Source organism: Aethalodelphis obliquidens, unplaced genomic scaffold (assembly GCF_003676395.1).
Source record: "Aethalodelphis obliquidens isolate GAN/ISIS:26980383/991018 unplaced genomic scaffold, ASM367639v1 scaffold65, whole genome shotgun sequence".
NCBI classification, from domain to species: domain Eukaryota; kingdom Metazoa; phylum Chordata; class Mammalia; order Artiodactyla; family Delphinidae; genus Aethalodelphis; species Aethalodelphis obliquidens.
In genome coordinates, this window is record NW_020838009.1 from 9,327,411 (window position 1) to 9,346,668 (window position 19,258).

The following is a 19,258-nucleotide window of genomic DNA, read 5'->3' on the forward strand; positions in this document are numbered from 1 at the left end:
CTTAGCCATATGCTGGGATCTATCAGCATAGAGGTGATCATTGAAGTTTTGAGAGAGAACACTTACAAAGAAATGACCATGGGCCACTTGGAGGTACCAGCGCATGCTTAGGGCAAAAAGTGCAGAAAAAGTGCAGAGAAGATGATCAAGGCAACAACTAAGAAAAGGCACTGGATTGGGGATGGGCGGAATGGTAACGAGAATTGGTGAGAGAAGCCAGACTGCGAGGAAAGTGCTGAAAGACTGCAACAGCAAGTGTGGATCGTTTGTTGGGTGGGAACATAACAGACAAACGTTGGTTGGTGACTAGGAGACAGAGCAGATATGAGAAGGGTCTCTTTACTGGCGTTTGCAGCGTGTTTGAAAGAGGGGAGGCTTGAGCGTGATTCAGCTGGGACGAGGTAGCAAAAAGGATTAGCAAGAATTTACTGACCACTGGTATTGCATTGGTGTGGTTATAACGTTCATCAAGCCGGGTTTCAAATAAAATTAAATGATTTCCATGTCCCCAGTGTGATAGGGAAAAAACGAGGGATTTTGTACCCAGTGGAGTCCAATCTCCTGTCCAGGAAAGAAGCCCTAAGAAGCCAACATCTGACTTCATAGATGTTTCTCTTCTAGATGAAAAGAGAGCTGTCTCTGCTTCATGCAGTTTCTTTGTCAGTTGTCGGGGGTGGGGGTAAGTTTGTTCCCCTCTATTTCCGGAATAGAGTTGTTTGTTTGTTTTAAATACTTATTTGCTTGCTTGCGTCGGGTCTTAGTTGTGGCAGGCGGGCTCCTTAGTCGTGGCATGCAGGCTCCTTTGCTGCATGCATAAACTGGAGTCAGACAGTTGTGGCATGTGAACTCCTAGTTGCGGCATGCACATGGGGTCTAGTTCCCTGACCAGGGATCGAACCCAGGCCCCCTGCATTGGGAGTGTGGCATCTTAACCACTGCGCCACCAGGGAAGTCCCCCAGAATAGAGTTTGAGAGCTTTATAAATTCAAGTGTGGTTCAGTGTGGAGACCTTGCCACGAACTTCTTTTTCTTACTGTAGGAAGCAGAACACCAGAGGGCCATGCAGAGACGTGCTATCCGTGACGCCAAAACTCCTGACAAGATGAAAAAGTCAAAATCTGCAAAGGAAGACAGCAACCTCACTCTTCAGGAGAAGAAGGAGAAGATCCAGTCAGGCTTGAAGAAGCTAGCAGAGCTTGGCACCGTGGACCCAAAGAACAGATACCAGGAACTGATCAACGACATTGCCAGGGTACGGCATTTGGGGGACAGTGACGGCCTGGCCATGTTTAAAGCTGTCTCAGAGGCTTATGAGGAGACAGTAGCTGTTCCGGTGACAACGTACCTTCAGTTCAGTGTACCTTCAGGAGAGGAGATTAGAGTCCTCTCTTCTGGGGAATCGTTTCTGACTCTTCCAACATGAGGTCCTAGCCTGCCCTTTGATGGCTTATTCCATGGCCTAAATTAAATTAGTAGGGAGAAAACCTTAATTAGAGCTTCCTATGTCTCAGTTTGTCTTTGGCCTTAAAGAATTCCTCCAGATCTTTTTAATGATTACTGTGAAATATAAATTAACATCAAGTTGATCATCAAATCTTGATTTGTGTGAATCTTCTCAAGTAAGGGGCTCTGGCGCAGGCTGAGAAGTTTAGGCATTCTCTGCTGTCGCCCTAAAATCACACCATGCACAACTGCAAGCTTGGTAATTGTGATATTAAAGTTATCTTTTTCTCCCTCTCCTAACAACATATTTAAGAGGTTTAAACCAGCTTTGCAAGTCAATTATGAGAATGTGGAGGTCTGTAAAAGTAACACATTTCCCTGCCTCATTAAATAGAAATGGGGAAAAAAATTGATGTGATCTGAATTTCTTTGTTAATTTTTGAACATAAAATTGCTAACATTTTTAGATACCACATATAAGCAATATCACATGATGTTTGCTTTTCTATGTCTGACTTACTTCACTTAGTATGATGGTCTCTAAGTCCATCCATGTTGCTGCAGGTGGCATTATTTCGTTCTTTTTTATGGGTGAGTGGTGTTCCATTGTATATATGTGCCACATCTTTTTTATCCATTCCTCTGTTGATGGACATCTGGGTTGCTTCCATGTCCTGTCTATTGTAGACGGTGCTGCAGTGAACATTGGGGTGCACGTGTCTTTTTGAATTATGGTTTTCTCCAGATATATGGGCAAAAATCTTTAAAAAATTTCGAGGTGAGTAAGAAAAAAAGAATTGCTGTCTATTAAAAATGTGTGGTCAAGCAAGGCAAAGTTGAGCGCTGCTGGGTTCTAGTGTTAATGATTCAAGAAGCACATGATATTATTTTTGTAATTTTAATAATTATGTCTCAGGATATTCGGAATCAGCGGAGATACCGACAGAGGAGAAAGGCTGAACTGGTGAAACTGCAGCAGACGTACGCTGCTCTGAACTCTAAGGCCACCTTTTATGGAGAGCAGGTGGACTACTATAAAAGCTACATCAAAACCTGCTTGGATAACTTAGCCAGCAAGGGCAAGTGAGTATTTTATTTTGAAGAGTCAATGTCAGGGGAAAAAGAAGTAGAGGCAACTGAAGTGACATAGGAAAATTTTATTTACAACACACTGGATCTATTTATTGCAATAGTCCTTTATTTTTCTTCTCATTGTTTGTGTAATTTCCTAGTCCCATTTGTTATGGTATGGTGTAAATAAATAATGTGTGGAGGATTTCAAGGATGCCTATTTCTAAGCATCCTGTGTTCCAAAATATCTTCTTGGCTCTAGAAATTAAAGAATCTAGGAAAGGGATCATGTAGTGGCCCCCAAACCAGGTTGTGCCTCAAAAATCACTTAAGGAACATCATAAACAATTAGATTCCCTGGCCTCTACACCTCCTGGACACAGCCTCCCAGACCATGACTTTTTTTCAGCTGCCAAGGAAGATCTGATGCAGCCTCCTTGTTGCTGGCCACAAACCATTCAGCGTGCCCATTTTATAGGGAGGGAAATTGAAAATCCAGAGAGGCGACGTGATTAAGCACAGGTTCTGCGTATTAGAAGGGTTAGTTTATTATTTACTCCACACTTTTCATTTTGAGAATTTTGAAACCCCAGAAAGTTTCAGTGAATAGAACAATAAACACCCATATACCTTTCACCTAGATTCACTTGTACTTAACATTTTGTCACATCAGCTTCCCCTCTCTATAGCTTGCTTACTCTTGTGTCTGTGCTTTTCCTCTCCCTCCCTGAAGGCTTCATGGAGTGAGGCAGGGCTGTTGTGAAGTGGTGAAAATCAGGTCCACCTAACCCGTCTTGCAGAGTTGGTGCCTGTGTCCTTTTGAAATGTCCCCATCATTCTTTGAGCACTTCTTGACTTTGTGGCACAAGATGTTTCTGGTTCAATTTGTACTTTTCCCTCCCTGGGCTTGGAATTAGCTATTTCTCCAAGCATCCCTGGTTCCTTTTTTTTTTTTTTTTTTCTCGGTACGCGGGCCTCTCACTGTTGTGGCCTCTCCTGTTGCGGAGCACAGGCTCCGGACGCGCAGGCCCAGCAGCCATGGCCCACGGACCCAGCTGCTCTGCGGCATGTGGGATCCTCCCGGACCGGGGCACGAACCCGTGTCCCCTGCATCGGCAGGCGGACTCTCAACCACTGCGCCACCAGGGAAGCCCCTGTAGGCATGTTTTTGAAGACAGATTTCTAGAAATGTAATTGCTGGGTTAAGATTTTTGTGCAGTTGTGATTTTGATAGATATTTCAGTTGCCAGCCATAGGGATTTATTACCTTTTACACAACTACCAGCTCTTCTGCCCCAGTTCTTGAGACCCTTCCCTTGAGAGTCCCAGATATCATTCTCATTCATCTGTATTCTTCCTTTGCTTACTCTTCTTACCATTTCTCGCCTTGATTATCCCAACAGCCTTCTGACATGTTTCTTTTTCCTTGCTCCCATTCCTCTGTAATTGCTATGCTGGCTTAAATGCTTTTAAAAATTTCGTATTCTAAAATATTTTTATTTTTTCTCTGCACAGCCAAGGGACTTAGAGTGACTCCCTTGGGGTTCAGTACAGTTCCCTCAGGCTGGCATTAGAAGCCCTCACACTTACTTTAGGTGCTTAGGTTCTGAGAGGGACATAGAAGGATTCAGACACTGTCAAATTCATCCTGTGTTCTCAAATGTATAGTTTAAATCAAAGGCAAAAGCAATTTAGTAATGTTTCCCTGTTTTGCAGAGATATTGCTTAGGCGAATCCTAGCATTTATTTGCCATTTTAGAATTGGTTTGTTACTTACGCTTGTGTATGGGAAGTTTGTTTTCTGACCTCATATCCTTGAGTTACCAACAAAGATTCATAGTAGATAGTTACCTATAGAAAATGACATAATGTGATTTTTACAGGGTCTCCAAAAAGCCTAGGGAAATGAAAGGAAAGAAAAGCAAAAAGATTTCTCTAAAATACACGGCAGCAAGACTACATGAAAAAGGAGTTCTTCTGGAAATTGAGGACCTGCAAGTGAATCAGTGAGTATTTGCTTTTTAACTTTGTTTTATATGTTGATTTTTTTATTTGTCATATCTTTATCTTATTGACTTTATTTCTCTTATCTGGATAATCATTTTTATATTTTATATGTGTTTATAGTTGATTAATTAAAATAATTAATTAATTAATTATGTACAGAATTTGGCCTAATACTCAGAGTTAATTTGCCTGTCATAGAAGAGAGGTATTTCTTTTCCTTGTTTGTGGAACATTTGTCTCAGGACATCCTACTTTTCCTCTTTAAAGCAGGAAGCCATTCCTTCCATTTTTTTTTTTTTTCTGTGCCCAAACCAAGGATAAATAAAGAATAACAAGGAGAGGAGTGTACTCTATTCCACTCGAGGCATGAACCAGGGGCTTACCCTCATCTTCTTTTCTGGGAAGCACCAGCTTGCTTTACATGTGGTTCACGGACCTGACCTGACCTGACCATCCTCCCTCAGGTCCTGGCCCAGCTGCCATTAACAAGCATTTTATTGAGTACCTGCTCAGTCAACCCTGTGATCTCAGGCAGCTGAGCTTTCTGTTACTGTGTCTGTTTAAATTTTTTTTTTTAATTTTGCTTCAAAAAACTTTTATATTTTTCTGATTCTAAAATAATATGTATTCACCGTTGAACTTTGAAAATGTGGTAAAGCATAAAGAAAAAGAAAAAGCACCTATAATCCAACAAGCCAAAGATAGCCACTGAAATCATTTTAGTATATTTTCTTCTGTGCCTCTATTCACATAAAGATTATCTATGATTACTTACTTACCTTCCTACTTTTTTTTAACATAAATTGGGATGATACTGTTTATAGTCATGTATCCAGCTTTTTCCTCATAACATTGTGAGCATTTTTCACATAGTTTGAAAGTATCCTTTTTAATGACCACATAATATTCCATATTGTAGTTTTAATTTATCCATTTACCTGTTGTAGAACATTTTAAGTTGATTTTACTTTTTACATTATTACACATGTGATAACACCTTTATATGTACATCTTTGATTCTACCTCAGATTACTAATTTTTTTTTTGTATCATAGATGCCTAAAAATGTAATTTTTGGTCAGAGTATAAAAATATTTTTTTATTGTAAAAAACACAAAACATAAAATTTACCATCTTAACTATTTTTTAATTGTACAGTTCAGTAGTGTTAAGCATATTCACATTGTTGTGCAATCCAGAACCTTTTCATCTTATAAAACTGAAACTATACCCATTAAATAACAACTCCCCATTTCCCCTTCCCCCCCAGCCCCGGGCAACCAGCATTCTCCTCTCTGTTTCCATGAATTTGACTCCCTAGGTGCTTCATATAAGTGGGATCATACAATACTTGTCTTTTTGTGTCTGGCTTCCTTTACTTAGCATGATGTCCTCAGGGTTCATGCATGTTGTAACCTGTGACAGATTTCCTTGCTTTTCAAGGCTGAATAGTTTTCCACTGTGTACATGTACTACATTTTGCTTATTCATTCATCCATTGATGGACATTTGGGTTCCTTCCACTTTCTGCTATTATGAATAATGTTACAATGAACATGGAAGTGTAAATACCTCTTTGAGACCCTGCTTTCAGTTCTTTCTGATGTATGCCCAGAAGTGGGATTGCTGGATCATATGATAATTCTATTTTTAATTTTTTTAGGAACTGCCATACTGTTTTCCATAGCAGTTGAAAAAATTTTTAAATTCATATATATATTTTCTAGCAGTGTCTAAAATGTGTATGAAAGTGCTTACTTACCTCACTACTGCTTTGCCGTCATTGAGTAATAAAACAGTTTTTGATATTTTTGAATTAATAGATTAAAAGGTAGCATTTTAAAATTTTGCACTTTTTAGAATTCTGGTTGAGTTTTTTAGTGTGTGTTTATTTGTTTTTTAATATTTATTTATTTTATTTATTTTTGGCTGTGTTGGGTCTTAGTTGTGGCACACGGGATCTTGCGTTGCTGCGTGTGGGCTCTTGGTTGTGGCGCGAGGGCTTCTCTCTAGTTGCAGCGTGGGGGCTTCTCTCTAGCAGTGGCATGCGGGTTTTCTTTCCCTAGTTGTGGCGCAGGGGCTCTAGAGCACATGGGCTCTGTAGTTTGCGGCACGCAGGCTTGGTTGCCCTGCAGCATGTGGGATCTTAGTTCCCCGACCAAGGATCGAATCCGCTGCATTGGAAGGTAGATTCTTTACCACTGAACCACCAGGGAAGTCCCTGTGTGTGCGTGTTTAAACAGGGCTTATTATCTATGTTTTCTCTGATCATTTTTCCAATTGGGGACCTTGGTCTTTTGAGGTTTTTTTTTAGTTGACCACTTTATGCCATTTTTCAAATCTGTTTTATAATTTATTATCTCCTCCCTTCTTTTTTGTCATTATTTGCCACTACTGTTCAAGTGCCTCCTGTTATTTGACTCTTCTTTTTAATTTGCTACCATGGGCTTAGGAAACAGGTGACAAACCAAACCAGTTAAAATAAAATTATTTATCACATAAAATAAACATCTTTATAAAGGGTCTCCTATTGAGTAAAATGCATGTGTTTTAGTACATGGATTTTGTAACCTCTCGTTTAGCTTCTTAGTGGGTCCTCTTGCATCCTTCATGGTTCTCAGCGCTGTTCACAATAGATCAGTTTGCTCTGTAGTTGAGTTCTGGAAATCTGGGGTGACACACTTTGATCACCTGGGGAACAGCATACTCCAACCTTCTGGTGATTAAAACTTCTGGGCATGTAAGGTGTCCAGAGTGAGTGATACCCTAAATATTTTCAGTAATAGTAGTTTATATTTGATGGTACTCAGTATGTTTATTCTGTAGCACCTACTCCTTTCAGAAAACCTCCTCTCTCGGTTCTTTTCATTCTGACCATCCCCACTCCACCCCCCCTCCCCCGCCTTTTGTTTACTTACCTCTTCCAGTCCTCAGACATGCATGGATTCAAACATGCATCTTTTCCTCCTCCTTCTAGCCCAATGTCCTCTTTATTTTTTTAAACATTTTACTTGCAGAACATAATTAGTTCTCTCATTTACTTTTTTTTTTTTTTTTTTTTTTTTTTTTGGGGGCTGCATTGGGTCTTTGTTGCTGTGCGCGTGGGCTTTCTCTAGTTGTGGCAAGCAGGGCTACTCTTCATTGCGGTGCGCGGGTTTCTCATTGCAGTGGCTTCTCTTGTTGGGGAGCACAGGCTCTAGGTGAGCGGGCTTCGGTAGTTGTGGCACACAGGCTCAGTAGTTGTGGTGCACGGGCTTAGTTGCTCCACGACATGTGGGATCTTCCCAGACCAGGGCTCGAACCCGTGTCCCCTGCAAGTGGATTCTTAACCACTGCACCACCAGGGAAGCCCCCAATTTCCTCTTGATTCTCCTTTTATCATTAGGTTTCAGCAGTAGCCACATGGAAGGCCAACAGGATTCCTGACATCATCCCTTCAGAGGCCATTTGTGGCCTTCCTCAGTGGTTCCTCTTCCAGTGGAAAGCAAATGCTGCCAGGAGAGGCTGCCACCCTTCTCTCCAGATCCCAAAGTAGATGGTACTTAGAGTAGCAATCCCACACTGCTTCACCTGCAGAAGTACTTTGCACCTTTATTTTGTATGCCTTTTCACTCTTGAAGACTTTATTCATCTCCTTTCTGCATTTCACAGAATATTTTTACATGAGAACACGGAAATCATGCCCTTACGATGTTGTGTTTCAACAGGTTTAAAAATGTTATCTTTGAAATCAGTCCAACAGAAGAAGTTGGAGACTTTGAAGTGAAAGCCAAATTCATGGGAGTTCAGATGGAGACGTTTATGTTACATTATCAGGTGGGTTTGCACCAGGTAAAACCGAAAGCCTTGGGTGTGAGGTAGTTGTGTTCTTGTCAGGAGAATGGCTGAAAAGGAGACCCATGTGGGGAAAGCTGCCCACAGTCAGCAGTGAGTGAGCTGAGGAGTTTTGTGTGTCTGATTTGAGCGGTACAGGCTGGAGAGCTTTTGCAGGTGTGTAAATCTTCAGAAAGCATATCTGAAGCTTACACTTAACGTTGCCACTAAATTGAGCTTATACCTCGGGCTTGAACAAAATGCTTAGGTACATATCTTGACAGTACAAAATTATAAACCTTCTCAGTAGCTTGAAATCTTATATATTTTTTTCCCCTCTCATTTTGGTTTGATATAGGGGCTTAAAGGTGTACTTCTGACAAGATGTGTGTAAATTGGATCTTTGTAAAACTGAATCCCATTTTATTTATTTATATATTTTTTGAGGTTTTTTTTTTTAAGAGAAAACAACTTTTTACTGGAATCTGACTTAATAAATAGGGATCACAGACCAAATAACAAACAACAGCGTGAGCTACATCAGAATGAAAAAAGAAATGATGGACCTGGATTTCCAATCTGAATCTATTACGCAATATGATATTTTTTTTCTTGCCATGCCGCATGGCTTGTGGGATCTTAGTTCCCCAACCAGGGATCGAACCCAGGCCCTTGGCAGTTAAAGCACGGAGTCTTAAACACTGGACCACCAGGGAATTCGTCTGAATCCCATTTTAAATTCAAAAAGAATTCTGCAGTGAATCATTTTGTAACATAACTGTCCCTAATTTTTATTTTGAAATCTCTCTCTTTATTGCACTGAAAAATGTCAGGGCATCAGAAGGATTCCTAGGTAATGTCCAGCCTCTGTTAGTTTTATGAACACAGTGCTTCATCGTTGGTACCCACAGAGGGCTGCACTCCGTGAAGCTGGGCAGGGGCCTTTCTCTGAACGTGCATTTGGGCTCTTGCACACATTGATCTCCCTTAAATGGGGGCTCTCCCTCCCAACCCCTTATTCTTCCATCATTTGTTGAGGACTTTCACGTTGTTACAACCCCTAAAGCTTGCCCCACCAGCAAAGCCACAGTTTTTTTCTCCTTCACTTCCATAACCTGTAGAGACAACCCCTGTTCACCACAGGCATTGACTTATTTTCCTCTTAACTTCCAAACTGCAGACTCCTTAAGGACAGCTAGTATTTCTTTGTTTCCTTCTTAGTGACCAGTAGACCCTCAAAACACGTTAACTGTACAGATGTGAAATGATTTTGTGATGCACATAACTAACTCAGGTCCTTACACAGAAAAGATCCTATTATTCCCTCAGTTTTCACCAAGTTCATGTAGGCCGCCCAGTCTGCCTCAGGTAGTGTATTCCTCCATGCACAAATTCATTAAGTGCAGAATGACTGCCAGGTGCAAGGTATTATGTTAGGTGCAGGTGATGCACCAGGGTCCTCGTCCTCATAGAGCTGCTAAGATTTTTCCAAAAGATGAATTGGTTGAACTTTCGGGATCCCTTCAAGCCCTTTGACTCTTGCTTTGTCATCACCACTCTTCCAAAGTTTAGGGGTGCGACCACTCAGATTTCCTCAATTTGTTCTGGACAGTGGAGGGTAGTGGGGAAAGCAGGGGCTTTGCAGTCAGATCCAGATTCACCACATCCAGCTCTGTACTGTCGGGCAGGTCATGTAACATCTCTGAGCCTCAGAAGCCTCATCTTTAAATTTGAGATAATCATACCTGATAGGATTTTTGACAGGACTTGAAAAGACACTATCTAACGTGCTTCTACGTTGTGGAACACATAGTAAACACATAAAAAACATTTAGTCCTCTCTTTCCCCTTGCGTTCAGGGTATAAAAGCTTTGTCATTTGAAATAGAAATTAAGACTCTAGTAGATGGTGTTGAGACATTACTGGCCTTATCTTGTTTTCAGTTGTTAGTATATTTCGTCACGGATTGAAATGCCATCACCTTCTCCAGGTGACACATCACTTAGACGAACTAGGCTGCGGGCAGGCAGTTCCATAGTTGGGGACTTGATTCTCACCCCAGTTCATACCTGGCACACAAGGCATGCCTCATTCCTTCTGGATCCCTCCCTACATTGTGTCCTTCCTTTTCTTGTTCCACAGACCTGATTAACTGTCAGAATGATTTTTTGAACAGGACCTGCTGCAACTACAGTATGAAGGCGTCGCAGTCATGAAATTATTTGATAGAGCGAAGGTAAATGTCAACCTCCTGATCTTCCTTCTCAACAAAAAGTTCTACGGGAAGTAATTGATCATTTGCTGCCAGCCCAGAAGGATGAAGAAAGAAGTACCTCTCGGCTACCTTTCTAGGGGTGCTCCTCTACTCATAGGAAGCAAACACCCAGCCCACACCATTGCCTCAATCTGATACACCCCCAGTGCCACATGTTTAACCCCTCCTGCTCAATGGGACATTTGTTGCCCCTTGTTCGTAGGGAAATTGTATTTCAGGCTTAGTCTGACCCTTCTTATTCCTGCATTTTCTTCTGTCCCTTAGGAAAGAGTGAGAACTCCCCTGAAATCTCTCATGTTGTTACAGTCTTAGAGGTTGCATTACTATATTGTAAGCTTTCGTGTTTGTTTCAATTAGCAATAGGGATGGTGGGATTTGAATTCTTGTTATTTAGAAGTGGAAGCCATTAGCACCGATAACATGCATACATATAAGACACATAATTAAAATGTCAGGTTATCCATAGTTATTAGGTTGTCATTTAAAAGTAAAGTTCCTTATATTTCTGTCTCATCCGTAGAATGGAAGGATACGGGGAGTCATTGGTTCTCTTCCATTCTGTTTTCCTTTATGGGCGGGAGCTAATAGAAGTCACTGTTCTGTGTTCAAAGGAAGCATTTCTAGAAAGAGGGGGATATTGTTTTTAAGTTTCACCATTAAATTTGGGCAGTTCTGTTAGTGTAACTCTCTCCTCAGTGGATGGGAGAGTCCCACTGATAAAATTAAGCTATTTAGGTAAATTCGGAATGGTCTGGGCGCCTGCTCATTTGTGTTATGTTAGTGCAGAGATTGACTAGATTCAGACAGTCCACTCTGTCCCTGTGGCAAAGGAATGGGTAAGCCCTAGCGTAGAATGTAATTGTTTTCAAAACTGTTTTATATCTTAAGAGTGTCTTATTAAAGTGTAGATTTATTTCTTAAAATGTGGGTGATAGGAATTTTAAAGATTTATATAATGCTTCAAAAGCCTTTAGAATACTGTAAGAAAAGGGTTTTTTTTAATTGGCTTATCTGTATATCTGAACTCTTAAAACTTTCTTATAGCTAAAACACTAGGATTTATCTGCAGGGTTGCAGAGAGATAATCTTGCCTTAAATAGACTGAAACAAAAACAAACAAAACCAGCCAACTGATGTTATACTTGATATTAAAATCTATTTTTCCCTATTTCTTTTTCTTTTCTCTTGCTGCCCACACTGTGCCTTTATTTTATGAACTCCAGTTTTTTAATTTAATCACAAACAATCCAATTCTAAACATTGAGCTTAAGAAGCTTTCATTCTTAGATTAAGTCATATGCTTTTAAAAAAAATCTTTTTATTCAGGAAAATATATTGAAATCATGCTACTGAGCCTCTATTTTCTCTGATGTTTTGGTTCAGTATTCTTTTATCGTAAAACATAAACTAACATATAAAAATTTACTGATGTATATTTAAAGCCAATAAACTGTTTCATTAATAACAAATCATGTGATGTGTCCCAATTACAAATGTAAGTGTTGGAAATGTGGATTTCATGACGGACTGTTTACTCAGTCAGGTCCACGGGTGCAAATGTAATAGTTGTAGGAGTCTACACACTCCAGGCAGCCCACAGGCAGGTGAAGAGGTGAGGTGTGGAGTGCCACGGAAGGAGTCTCCACTACCTTCACCTTGTTTTTTGTTGTATTTTGGAAGACAATTTTTTAATAAATATTTTCCTCAGATTAAAAGATGTTATATAAGTAGCATTGCCTCAAAAACTGGGACCAACCAAATTGTCAACCCTTTTACCTTAAAAGATGATACTCATCCCAAATGCATGTCATGCCCCAAAGGCCACATTCATGACAGACAGTGAGCAAAGTTCACAACTCCTTTAACAAAATATGATGTTTCAATTATTTGTAAGGATATAGTTCCCTTAACACAACTTCTAATGCAAAATAGCACAAAATACACTTCAAGAAGTTTGATGGTAACTATGTAGAATGAACCGTGTTAACAGTGTTGAGGATGCCCAGACGAGCTCAAGTCATGGCATTGAAACCTTGTAGCTCTTATTTTAATTTATTAGCTATAGCAATCTCTGTCTCAACTCTCTCCTTCTTTGACGTTCTCTTCAACCAGCCATCGTGACATTTACCATGAATTTCCTCCCTCAAGAATTTGGACTGCCCATCAGATTGTTGCTGCACACAATTTCCTTTGTATCTTTGTATGAAATAAAAGGCCATTTGTTCGTTTTTGTGTTTCTTTTTCTCAGTGTCATTGTTAGCAGTTCCTGCAAAACAGTGTTAACTAGAGTGAGATTTAATAATTGAAAACCACAACAAAAACAACCCCTTCATAGTCTTTTTGAACGAACAAATGCAAGTCAGCTATCTCAAAGCAATTTTTAACTTGTGAGTTTAGCCTTCTTAAATGTAAAATGCTTGAAGTAGCCTCCACATAAAAAGAACTGGGGCGGGGGGTGGGGGGAGGTGGAGAACTAACATAATGTCACTTAGTTTTTTTTTTAATAATCCAGAATTGTTTTTAATCATTATTGGTGGACACTTCAATGTCAGCTAATGGCTGGAAGTTTCAAATTAGAGCAGCATTAAATGTTTTATGACAGTAGCACCCTAGGTCATAGTGTGTCCCTCAGGGGACTTCTATGTTACATACAAGTCACCAGAAAAGACTAGGGGAAGTTGGATATGGAAAAAGTAAACAGCAGCAAAAGGGAGGAAAAATGGTTTCCTTTTAAGTACGGCCCCGGGGGGCACCCTTACTTAACATACAAATTCATATGGAAACATCCTGTTGTGTTTTTGTTTTGTTTTTATTTTTTTGGCTGAGTTGGGTCTTCGTTGCTACGCGTGGGCTTTCTCTAGTTGCAGCGAGCAGGGGCTTCTCTTGTTGCGGAGCACGGGCTCCAGGTGCATGGGCTTCCGTAGCTGTGGCTCACGGGCTGTAGAGCACAGGCTCAGTAGTTGTGGTGCGTGGGCGGCATGTGGGATCTTCCCAGACCAGGGATCAAACCCACGTCTCCTGCATTGGGAGGTGGATTCTTAATCACTGCGCCACCAGGGAAGTCCCATCCTGTTGTGTTTTTAAATTGTGGCCAGACTATATTGGAAAATCAGTGACAATATGAAACAAGGGGGGGAAACGGAATAATTCTAAAGTAAACGTAAGTGCAAAATTGGAGGTGATGGTTTGTGTGCATGGCTGGAGATCCCACAGGCCTCTGAGGAAGAGAGACGTGGTAAGAACCTGGGCTTTCCTGGCAGTGGGCCCTTCTGGAAGTTACCCCTTCGGAGCCTGTGTCCTCATTCCGAAATGGGAAGATGCCATCGAGTATGTGTGTTACTGAAACCTGAAATACACGTTAACAACATGCTCTACATTGTCCTGCAAAGAAATCGAGGGAGTTAGGAAGGTGCTTATCAAGTATAACGATGTTAAGTAAGGAGACCAGGACGAGAGGAAAATAAGAGGAGAAAGGTGGATAGCACCTGGGGTGATGCTCGAAGAGGGTGGCCACCGTGAGGCCTCGCAGAAAGGAGCTGGGGTGCCTCAGCAGTGCTGTAGACGCCTTGTAAACCTGTGTAAACCAAAGAGAATCTGAGAAGAGTACACCCCTCCACACATTTTAAATTTGGCATCCAAATTTTTTGTTTAAATTGTATAAGTGTAATTGCCAACATTGTGAAATTCCAGGTAAAAATTACCTCACTCTTAAAGGTATCCAATGGAACCCCCTATTTTATTTTTTAATACTTGTGTGTTATTATTATTAATTGAAGATAGCACCCCACTGTGTATGAGAAGGAAACTCGTCAGTAGAATACTGCAATGGAACCCCTATTTTAAAAGGCACATGAACAAAGCCCTTCGTCAGTTGGAAACTTGACATCTTTTTTTCTCTTTAAAACTCATGTGTCTAGGGTTTCCCTGGTGGCGCAGTGGTTGAGAGTCCGTCTGCCGATGCAGGGGACACGGGTTCGTGCCCCGGTCCGGGAGGATCCCACATGCCGCAGAGCGGCTGGGCCCGTGAGCCATGGCCGCTGAGCCTGCGCGTCCGGAGCCTGTGTTCCGCAACGGGAGAGGCCACAACAGTGAGAGGCCCGCATACCACAAAAAAAAGTGTCTATTCCACTTCCCTCAGAATTTTATTCTAATGTAATATTTTTAAGCTTAAGTCTTACTTTTTTTTTTTTTTTTGCGGTATTAAGTCTTACTTTTGACCATCCTGTCATTATGTGTAATAAAAAAATGTGGGGCTTCCCTGGTGGCGCAGTGGTTGAGAGTCCGCCTGCCGATGCAGGGGACGCGGGTTCGTGCCCCGGTCCGGGAGGATCCCACATGCCGTGGAGCGGCTGGGCCCGTGAGCCATGGCCGCTGGGCCTGCGCGTCCAGAGCCTGTGCTCCGCAACGGGAGAGGCCACAACAGTGAAAGGCCTGCGTGCGTACCGCAGAAAAAAAAATTAAAATGTTTTTTTTCCTGTGACCATAAGGCTGTTAACTCAATCCAGAAACATACTTTGCATCATAATTATTGTTAATGCATTTTTGATCAAAATAATCTTATATATAATCTTGACAAAGAATTCTAAGACATTTGAAATGTATTTCTTAATAAAGTTCTTAAAGTGAAGGTTTAAAAAACTTATGGATAAGTATTATTACTTGCTATAATGAGATAGGGCTCATGACCAATTCTCTTCCTATTTTTCACTTTTATAAATGTAAGCTTTGAGAACCTTTGCTGTCGTAATAAGTATATGGAATGGAAGGTGTTTTGTGATAATGTCACCCATTTCTTAGGACTCCTTAGTTATAGCTCCCAAATCTCAATGAATTATAATAAAAAATTATCACATGATTAGCATGATTAGGTCCTCTAGTTTTGTTGAAAGCCAAAAAAAAAAAAAAAAAAGTTACCTAGTTTGGAAAATAGTTTATTATCCAGTCTTTAGATCATCCACTTCTTCAGGACTTGGGACTTAGGAAGTAGGCCAGGGGCTTTACTAAGACATCAAATGACTGTGAACTATACTCATAAACCTTCTGACTTAGAGACAACTTATTTAACTTAATATGCTAATGATGCTTTGGGAAAATAGAAATATTTTAATACTCCTTTGGCACTACAATTTTTTAACTTTTATTACAGAAAACGTCTAACGTACAAACAGAAGGAATGGTATAATGAACTCCCACGTGTCCACTGTCTAGCCTTTACAATTACCAATACAGGGTCAAACTCATATCTCTACAGTCACCCACATTCCCTTGGGTTATTTTGACAAATCAGATACAGTATCATTTCAACCACTTTGGTATGTATACGTACCAAATACTTTGGTATGTATCTCTAACACAGCGTTTCTCAATAGGGAGCAATTGTCCCCCCCACCATGAGACATTTGGCAATATTTGGAGATATTTTTTGCTGTCCTTACTAAGGGGGTGCTACTGGCATCTAGTGGGTAGAGGCAAGGGTTCCTGCTAATGCATGTCTTACAATGCAGAGAACAGCCCCATCAACAGAAAACTACCTAGTCCAAAATGTCAGTAGTACCAAGGGTGAGAAATCACACTCTTACACTTAAAAAAAAAAAAATCCCCAAACCATTATCACACCTAAAAAATAAATTTGAAATATCGAATATGCAGTCAGTGTTTACATTTCCCCAGACATCTTAACAATTGCTTAAACATTTCATATATGGGAGTCAGGTGCCAAACAAGATCCCCACATTACATCTATTAGTTGATAGGTCTCTTAAATCCCTTAATCTATGAATTCTCTTTTTTTAAGTCTTGTAATGTATTTGATATTGATCCTATAGAATTTCTATATTCTGGTGTTTCTTATTACATTGTTGTGGGTCGGACTCAGTTTCAACCTTTTGGCAAAAATATTTCAGAATTCCTGTTACAGCACATCAGGGATTTATCTTTTTGAGATGTAAAGTCTGATCATTAGGTTCAAATGTCAGCTTGACCCATTTGTTATAAAGTTTCCCATGAGCTTTTCATCATATATCACATGGATTCGGCAGCCACTGATAATGACTGACTAGATTTTTTATTGCATTAGGGGTTGCAAAATGGTGATATTCTATCATTCCTTCTTCATTTATCAGAATTTTTCTAAAAAGAATGTCCTATCATTAATTATTTGGTTACCTTGAAGACTATACAGGAAAGATAATGAATGCTGTTTCTCTCCCTTTATTTACCAGTTTTCAGAATAAGACTGTTCCCTAACATCTACTAAAGTTGACCAATGAGGTTTTGTTTTTTTCAATCACATGACTCCTAGATTTTTTTAAATAAACATTTATCTATTTATTTATTTATTTATTCATTTTTGGCTGCGAGCAGGGCTACTCTTTGTTGCAGTGCGTGGGCTTCTCACTTGTGGTGGCTTCTCTTGTTGTGGTGCATGGACTCTAGGCATGCAGGCTTCAGTAGTTGTGGCTTGCGGGCTCCAGAGCACGGGCTCTGTAGTTGTGGCGCATGGGCTTAGTTGCTCCATGGCCTGTGGGGTCTTCCCGGACCAGGGCTCGAACCTGTGTTCGAGCATTGGCAGGCAGACTCTCAGCCACTGCGCCAGCAGGGAAGCCCTAGATTTTTGATATATTTGATGTCTTTCAATCCACTCATGGCAGATATACATATATTTTTTTAATTTTTAATTTTTTACATGCTCAAATTGTCCCCTCTTGGGCCAGTAGAAGTACCTTCTAGTGGAGACTCTTGAGTTCTTTTGTCATGACCCCAGTGTTCCAGCCACATCTTGTTATTTTCTCACCACAGAATTCTTTTTTTTTAAATTAACTTTTACTGGAGTACAGTTGCTTTACAATGTTGTGTTAGTTTCTGCTATATAGCAAAATGAATTAGCTATACATATACATACACCCCCTCTTTTTTGGATTTCCTTCCCATTTAGGTCACCACGGTGCACTAAGTAGACTTCCCTGCGCTGTACAGTATGTTTTCATTAGTTGTCTGTTTTATACATAGTATCAATAGTATATGTGTGTCAGTCCCAACTTCCCAATTCCTCCCACCCCCATCACCCCAGAATCAGCTATTTCTCCAAGGAGCCCTTGTTACTTTTAGTGGGAAAGGGTATTTAGAGAACATAGTCTGGGTGCTAGGAGCCCTCATCACTATTAGGTTGGTCATTGTTTCTGAGTGTTTTCAATGGAGATAGTTTTTTAAGAACATTTCCTGAATTCATTATTTTCTTTTAATAAAATGCTTTTATTCTAAAATATGCAGCTCTATGAAAGAAAAAAATAATGATTAGTAGCATTTGCCAGTTCCATGGTGTAAATACCTCCCCATAGCTGATTTCAAGCTTGACGCCATTGGTCACTGAATGTAGAGTTGGGAAAAGATGCTAACCAGCAGCTCTCATGAGCTGGTGCTAAACTACTGATTTTATTCCAAGAATAATAATAGGGAGCAATTGATGGATTTTAAGAAGAGCAAGAAATGATCAGATTTGGTCCTTAGAAATGTGGAGCTGGATGGCGATAAGGAGTCAAAACTCAAGACAGGTTGTGCTAGCTATCTCCTGTTTGTCCCTCCAGATCCACCGTCTACCTTCCATTCTGTGTGCCCTGGGAAGCTGGCCTCATGGACTGCATCAGTGTCTCCCTCCAGCTTCTGGTTGGGTTTGGCCAATGACAGGCACCACAAGGAAAATAAAGGTCTAAAATAAGGTGAGGTTAAGATTTATTCCTCCAGGTCACTGTGAATTGGCTGCCTCTCCCTACCAAAGGCCAGAGCTCCTATCAGGCTGCTCTCTCTAAATAAGTACCTTCTCCCTATTGCAGTAAGCAATCCCTCCCCAATTCCCTTCAGGCCCAGAGTGCTAATGATTCCTGCTATAACTAGACCCGGGAGGTACTGCATTATCCATAAACCCTGCCCTGTTTCTTTATTAACTTTTCTTCAAATTACCAGTTTCAGCGTGCCATTTGTTTCCTGCTGGGACCCTGACTGATACACAAGTTGACCAATTAAGGTCTCAGTTAGAGATTTGGTGGCCTGAATTGGTTGGTGGTTGTTAGGATGAAAAGAGGTAGGTAAATTCTAGAGATATTTAGGAAGCAGAGTTGATTTACTGGATGTTGGAAGAGTGGAGCCTTGTGAAACACTGGGACAACCAGTGCTCTATAGGAAATATTCTATGATCAGGAAAGTTTGGGAAATGCTGTATCCCACCATTCTACTTAGAAGTCAAAACACACATGAATGTATTAAAAAGCTTTGAGGGGACTTCCCTGGTGGTCCAGTGGTTAAGAATCCACCTTCCAATGCAGGGAATGTGGGTTTTATCCCTGGTCAGGAAACTAAGATCCCACATGTCGCGGGGCAACTAAGCCCACACACCACAACTACTGAGCTCGTGTGCTCTGGAGCCCGCCTGCCGCAACTGGAGAAGCCCACACGTTGCAATGAAGATCCCTCACGCCACAATGAAGAACCAGAGCAGCCAAAATTTTAAAAATAAAAATAAGTAAAAATAAAAAAGCTTTCAGAAATCCCACAGTCAAGAGACCAGCTTAACTTTGTGTAGCCTAGCTTTCCCCAAATGTATTTGACTATGCAGTCCCACCCCTCCTACTTTTCAGGAAGCTCCTCTTAGCCATC

General features: G+C 40.7%; 1 protein-coding gene across 1 annotated transcript in view; it reads left to right on the top strand.

Moving 5' to 3' along the window:
* Positions 1-12,837, top strand: part of IQGAP1 (IQ motif containing GTPase activating protein 1) — a 102,213-nt gene extending 89,376 nt beyond the window's left edge. The window contains exons 34-38 of the mRNA XM_027089179.1: positions 1,040-1,252; positions 2,360-2,526; positions 4,398-4,520; positions 8,229-8,337; positions 10,511-12,837. Of these exons, the coding sequence (XP_026944980.1) occupies positions 1,040-1,252; positions 2,360-2,526; positions 4,398-4,520; positions 8,229-8,337; positions 10,511-10,624 (726 nt within the window). The 3' untranslated portion in view covers positions 10,625-12,837. The remainder of the gene's footprint in view (positions 1-1,039; positions 1,253-2,359; positions 2,527-4,397; positions 4,521-8,228; positions 8,338-10,510) is intronic.
* The last annotated feature ends 6,421 nt before the right edge of the window (positions 12,838-19,258 follow it).